Source organism: Caretta caretta, chromosome 2 (assembly GCF_965140235.1).
Source record: "Caretta caretta isolate rCarCar2 chromosome 2, rCarCar1.hap1, whole genome shotgun sequence".
Taxonomy (NCBI): Eukaryota; Metazoa; Chordata; order Testudines; family Cheloniidae; genus Caretta; species Caretta caretta.
The window spans coordinates 66,730,347-66,736,920 of record NC_134207.1 but is presented as its reverse complement, the minus strand read 5'-3'; the positions used below and the strand labels follow the sequence as shown (position 1 = coordinate 66,736,920).

The following is a 6,574-nucleotide window of genomic DNA, read 5'->3' as shown; positions in this document are numbered from 1 at the left end:
GCTGCCATTGTAGCTTCAATGCTAGATCTTTCCGCTGGAACTAAGGCCAGATGGGCACAGGGATGTCACATCGATTCAGTTTGTTCACTCTCAGTGCAGTGATTTAACTATATTGGATTGAAATGCATCGACACAGCTTTGTTATGTTGGTTTAAGGTGTGTTCGTTGCTAACCAGTGCATCCACACAGTTCTGTGCTCCTTCGAATTAACTGCTCAGTATTTTGAGCAGATTTCCCATAGTGCAATGTTCTACCACTCAGCTCTATGATTTGTGATTTTTCTTGTGGTGCATGGTGGGATGGACATCTATCAGAAACTAAAAGAATTCTGGCTCTGAGAGTTCATATTAAAACTCCCATGATTCCTCTCCTGGCATCCAGTTCAGTCCCAGTTCTTCTCCAGATGGGATGAACACGTAGCTCTCCAAAGAGGGCAATCTAGGCCAGAACTTCTAAAGATGTCCACTTGAAGGCTTGTGCGGCATGGTTGCTATAATAGGTATGTGAACTCACTACTACCTGGTACTGAAAAAAGGCACTTTCGGCTGCCTGCCAGCATTTCAACAGAAAAGTGACATCTGGTCAAAATGACCCTGGAGCAGTGCAGGGCACACAAGGACAGGTTGACCTGCACGTGAAGCGATGCAACATGGGAGAGTAGTTGGGAGTCAGAGGCAGAATAGTTAGAAGTGTGTCCACATGAACCTTAAAATGAACACACTCATGACACAACGGATTCACTCCTGTTCTTAGGAAGATTACTTATTGCAACCTAAGAGGCCAAATAAATTGGTTTAAAAACAGGTTGCATGTGGACTCAAGGCATTTCCAGGTGAATGCCATGTAGACAAGATTAAACACTGCTGCTCTTTCTGAAGGCCAGGCCCTACCACAGTTTCAGGCACAGAATTCCCACTGAAGTCAATGTGAACTAGTAATGTGCTTGAAGTTAAACATGGGCTTAACTGTTTTGCTGGATTGGGGCCAGAGTGCTCAGCATGTCATAGGTTCAAGCTCTTAAAGACTAAGACCAAGTAGCGGTGATTTCATACAGAATAAGTATTTTATTCATGATGCATTTTTATTTACATTAATTTTTGCTTGTATTTTGAATTCTGCTTGGATATTGTAATTAACAGCTTTTACACCTTGTCTGCACAGCTGCTCTAAAAAGATTAAGGTAACACAGATCTTTCTCATACAAGAAAAAATCTGCCTGTCAAAGTTATAGCTGACTTTTCCTGTCCCAATAATTATCTTCTCATTTTAGAACTGATGAGAGTGGAAAATGTAGTTTATTATAATATAATAAATAGAAGACATTGGGTAATTAGCAGTGCTGGTATATTTCTAAAGTACTAAATAGACAAACAAACTGTGAACTTAATCACGAGTTCTTATACAGTTTTCAAGACAGGAAAATTAGAGCTCTCAGCTACAGTCATTTGAGTAATCACATCTGATCTGCATTATTTATTAGTTATTACATGCTCAAGTGATTCAGGTTGTACATTGCCTAAAATCATTCCAAAACAAGCATACTGTACCTTTTGTTTTTTAAAAATGTTGACTGGATTACACAATATATATTGAATCAGAACTGTCATTTTTATTTCACATAGGAAATACAAATCAGTGGTATTCATCATCAGTTGGACAGGCATCCCAGTTGACATCCCCCAGTAACAGGTTTCCCCAGCTATCCCTGATTTAAAACCTTGAGAATGTTCTATTTTGGCTTTCTTACTCCTTATCCTACTGCCTTGTTACTCACCTGGCATTTTAGGAAGTATTTGTGATACCCTCCTCAAGCTCAGAGCAAAGTCATTCATCTCTTATTACAACACTTATTGCATTCATGATAAAATGAAGCTGAAGCATGTTTGTTAACTTTTCCAGTTTATTTATTTTTATTTCATTTGACTGATTAACCAAAACTGATTAAGCTCCAAGAGGCAGCATTTAACAGACGGTGCTTTTCCGTTTATTTAGCCTTGTTGGCTTATGAGTTCACTTTGGGCAACTCCCTGTTACAATGCATTAAAAAGGGAAGTACTTAAAATATCTTTTTTTTTTTCCATTTTCCACCAGCCAAAGAAATGCAGAAATAAATGCTGGGTACTATCAGAAAAAGCAGGTTTGCCTTGATTCATGTAATTGAAAAACTAAATAAAATATTCACATCAGTTGTGAATAATTTTTTGCCAGCAAAAGTTAACACAAAGAAACCTCTTTAAAATGCTAACAAGTTTACTTACAAACACCTATATTTATTATTTCATAAATAGGCGCAACAGTTTCCATTAAAAAAAAGATTAAATACAGACACAGTATGAAGAAACAATAATACATAGCCATATGTAAAGATTATAATTTAGCTGTCTCCAATCTGTTTCTGCATCTAATAAAATATCAGGTAAGCATTTGGCAGTTTTATACATAAAAGGATTTAAATGATGTTTACTAACCATGACACGTAAAGTGATTTTTTTTAAAAAAAGCATTTTTAGGCAGTATAAAATAAATGTGTTTGTGCTCTTTCCCAAGACTAGGTTTTTTCACCCTTTTATCTATTTAATGAGACAAATCCAATATTTTTAATTAACCTCATTTGGGAATACTATTTTTTCCAAATACTTTGAAAATATAGAACTATTAGTCAGTTGCTTAAAAATGAAGTAAAAATATGAATGTTTGCCAATTTAACCCCTATTGTGAGCCAGTTTCAATTACAATTAGCTACAAAAACATTCACATTTTATACTCTAGGAGAGTGTAACATAGATGCTATTTACAAACTTGCTATGACTGCTACATCAAGCCATTTAAAAAGTCTTTAGTAGTTTCATATAAACACCCATTATGAAAACCAATGGAAAATCCAGGACTTTTATCTACAGTTGCTAAGGCAGTTACTAGCGCAGCACTTCACAGCAAAAACCAACATAAAATCTGAGTAGTCCAATTTTCCTTCAGGAAAGAAGGAAAGCAATGTCCGTTAAAGGATCTCTGAGGAAAAAAATAAAATAAAATAAAAAAGAAAGAAAGAAGCAAGACTATTTTTTTCCAGAGTGTGTGACCCACAAGCTCAAATAGTCCTAAGTGCTTAGCAACTTGTATTTTCTAATAAAATGCAGAACTGCCTTGACTGCATAAAGCAATCCATGATGAAAAGACTTCCCTGCAATCCTCAACGGAAAGGAGAGGTTTTCCAGATTTTCAGGTAAGGTACAGTGCTTTGTCCCTCTGCATGCCCCTGTTCAAAAAGAAATAGAGCAAACACTTTTTAAACCTGTCAAATTTTTATTAGTCCTACCATCTCACAAGAAAGAAACTTGTCATATTTGGGGCGTCGCGAGTTCGAGCCTCCCACTGAAGTACTGGTTGCACTGCTCTAATAAAAATAATAAAAATACTAACCATCGTTTGTACCTCCAGAGCACGACTGGAGAATCTCCAAGTGCACTACCTATCTGACTGAAATAACCTGTCAACACCCAGTGAGGCAGGGAAATGTTATGATCCCCATTTTTCAGATAAGGAAACTGAGGTGCAGAAAGATGAAGTGACTTGTTCAAGATAACACAGGAAGGTTGTGCTAGACCCAAACACAGAACTATTGTTTCCTGGCTCCCAAGGGGGCCGTCACCCAAGGTCTTCTCTGTACATAGATCTCCACCTTCTTGTACAGCAGTGTGTATGATGTGAAGAGGGGCTGTTAGCGGCCTCTGTGGTGGGGAGGCATGCCAGAGGCTGGGAAGGGGAAGGCTAGGGTCTGAGTATATTAGGCACAGTAACTACCTGCTGAAGACTGATTGGGAATCCATACAAAAGGTAAGATAGCTATTAGCAATATTCCTCCTTGAATTGCCACCTTCCACCCCTCCCCCCCCACAGCAGGGATTCCTGAAGTAGCCTGAGGAGTCTGTCATCATGGCTCCATTGGATTGTGCTGCATGGGATCTAGAGGAGAGGGTCTGAAGGGGCACCATGGTAGAGGTTTAGAACTTCTGTGTGGATGACAGTGCGGGTATGTCTACACAGCAAAGAAAAACCTGCATCTGTCCCAAGCCAGCTGACTCAGGCTGGGGCTGCGGGGCTGTTTCATCGCTGTGTAGACTTCCAGGTTTGGGCTGGAGCCCGAGCTCTGGATCTCTCCCACCCCTCACGGTCCTATAGCCTGGACTCCAGTCCAAGCCCAGAAGGCAACACAGCAATGAAACAGCCCTGCAAACCGAGCCCAGCGAGCCCGAGTCGGGTGGCTGTGTAGACACACCCTGTATCTCTGTTGAATCCCCTGAGATTCAATCTTTTCTGTTCTTATACCAGGCCCATCACTGTAATATCTGAGCATCATGGCACTTGTTCCAATGGGGGAAAAATTCTACCCAGTGATGGAAGAATCTGTAAGAAAATTCTATGAGGGGAGACTTTTGACATTGCCCTCTTAGCACAGCCCTGGTCAAGCAGGAACGGGTGGTCTGGCCCTCCCAATCTTATCCTTTAATGATCAAATTGCAGTTCTCTGCCAGATTAAAGTTTCCCAGAAGTAAAATGCACTTATCTGAAGCAATCTTTAATACTGTACGTGTTGCTTTCATATAGTAATTCAAATACTGAATAAACACAGCAGCAATACAGATGCCCTTCCAAAAAAAAAACAAAAAAAACAGTAGAGAAACAGGCAACAGAGCTATTTCCCACCCCCTGCCAGACATTTGTGTCATAAAGGTTGCTCAACACCAGGTGGCATTCATTGTCTGCTTACCCATTACTGCAGTAGTCATTATTCCAGTCCACAGTCTGTGCTGGAGGATTTCTGCACCCTGAACGAACATACTCCATTGCTTGGGTAACAACTTGTGCAGCTGTAGATGTAGGGTTGATGATATTCTGATAATCAGGCTGAAGAGTAAATCCCTATAAGAAAAAGTACACTGTACAATAAACCAGGCAGTAATTTAGGTGCAAAAATCTTTTAAAAGTAGCATGTCCCTTTCCTTGTATTTATACGCAGAATTGGCAAACTTGAAACAGGCAGAGAACATGTGTGGGTGTTTTTATTTTTTAAAAACCTTTCCTTGATTTTGGAAACAAACAAAACAAAACACATCAAACTGTTAGATAACACACAGTTATAATATGGTATGAAGAGCCATGGAACAGAAACAATTTAAAGCTAAGAGGACAACTCAATCAACTAGGGGGGAGGGGGAGTCTGTTTGCTTCTTAGAGTTTGCATTTTGATTAAACTAAGGATACACTAGTAGTTAATTCCCAGAATATGCAACAGAATCTTTTTGAAGGATGCAGGCAGCAGGTGGCTGAGTGTTTTATTAGACTACACCTATTCACATATTGTTCTCTAAACCCTTTTTCTTCGTTCAGTCACAAAGGGACCATCTGCTTCTTCTTTTATTTGTACTTCTTTCTCAACTAAACAAAAATTCAACCAAAGCTTTTTAACAGTTGGGGGACTAACATAGTGAAAGCTGTTTGAAACTAAGGAGAGGAGAAAACCGACAGAGGATGGAAAGAAATGTATATTTTAAAAAAAATGAAATAGTAATTCAGAAGTGATAAAGGTTTTTGGCATATTCTTTCAATATAGTAGCATGTTTAAATGCTGTCTTTCAAAACTAGCAGAGTTGTTAGAATTTCAAGGGCACCAGGTATTGATTTACTATACCAAGTTTATCCTAAGTAAACATAAAGAATGTTTCCATAAGGTTAGAAGTACTTCATAGTTTAGAACATATGAATGCAGTAAGAAACCAATCAGTGGTTGCTGGAAAAAAATGGAGATCAAACTCAGTGCTGGAGCAAGTAGGTATAATTCCCTTTGTAGTCAATAGAAGGTGCACTGCTAAAGCAAAGGCTGAACTTGGTCTAACATATTTAGTTTGAAAATCCACTCTTTCTGGCCAGAGTTCATATATGGCATACTTGTGACTAAATGCATGACTTTTCAGTTTTATTTGTTAGTTTAAGTGGTTTGTATGTGGTTGCTTTATATACACTTTGTAGTAGGAGAGGCTGCTAGGGAGATTTATTTCCTGTTTCTGGTTTAATAACTGAGCCATGTTGTCTTTTTCATAAAAGAAAGAAAGAAAGAAAGAAAGAAAGAAAGAAAGAAAACGTATTTTTAGTTTCTGTTAGGCCCCGAGGAATGAGCCTCCTTTAAAAACAAAATGTCACCTCCCTCTTCTATTCACTCCACTGGCTCCCCATTTTTCACTGCATTATTTTCAAGTTTCTTATTCTTACCTTCAAAGCCCTTCAGAGCTCTGTCCCCCCCATGTATCTGCTGTTGTGTCTTATCACGTCCACCCATCACTCCATCGAAAATGCTAGCCTCGATCACCAACTTATCCACTTCTCCTACAACCTTCTTCAGACCTTCTTCCACACTGCCTCCTATGCATAGTATGCCCTTCATGAATTGATTCATAAGGTCAGTACCCTTTTCTCTTTCAGATCCTTCCAGAAGACCCACTTCTTCTGTGAGGGATGCCTGCAAGAAACTGGCCAACTAATGGTGGATAGGTTGAGGGATAATGGGGTATAGCTGATG

General features: G+C 39.1%; 1 protein-coding gene across 5 annotated transcripts in view; it reads right to left on the bottom strand.

Moving 5' to 3' along the window:
* Positions 1–1,327: 1,327 nt before the first annotated feature.
* Positions 1,328–6,574, bottom strand: part of TOX (thymocyte selection associated high mobility group box) — a 276,879-nt gene continuing 271,632 nt past the window's right edge. For all 5 annotated transcript variants that reach the window (XM_048840750.2, XM_048840746.2, XM_048840747.2 and 2 more), the window contains 2 exons: positions 4,769–4,920; positions 1,328–3,256 (listed from right to left, as the gene is read on the bottom strand). In XM_048840750.2, the coding sequence (XP_048696707.1) occupies positions 3,220–3,256; positions 4,769–4,920 (189 nt within the window). In that variant the 3' untranslated portion in view covers positions 1,328–3,219. The remainder of the gene's footprint in view (positions 3,257–4,768; positions 4,921–6,574) is intronic.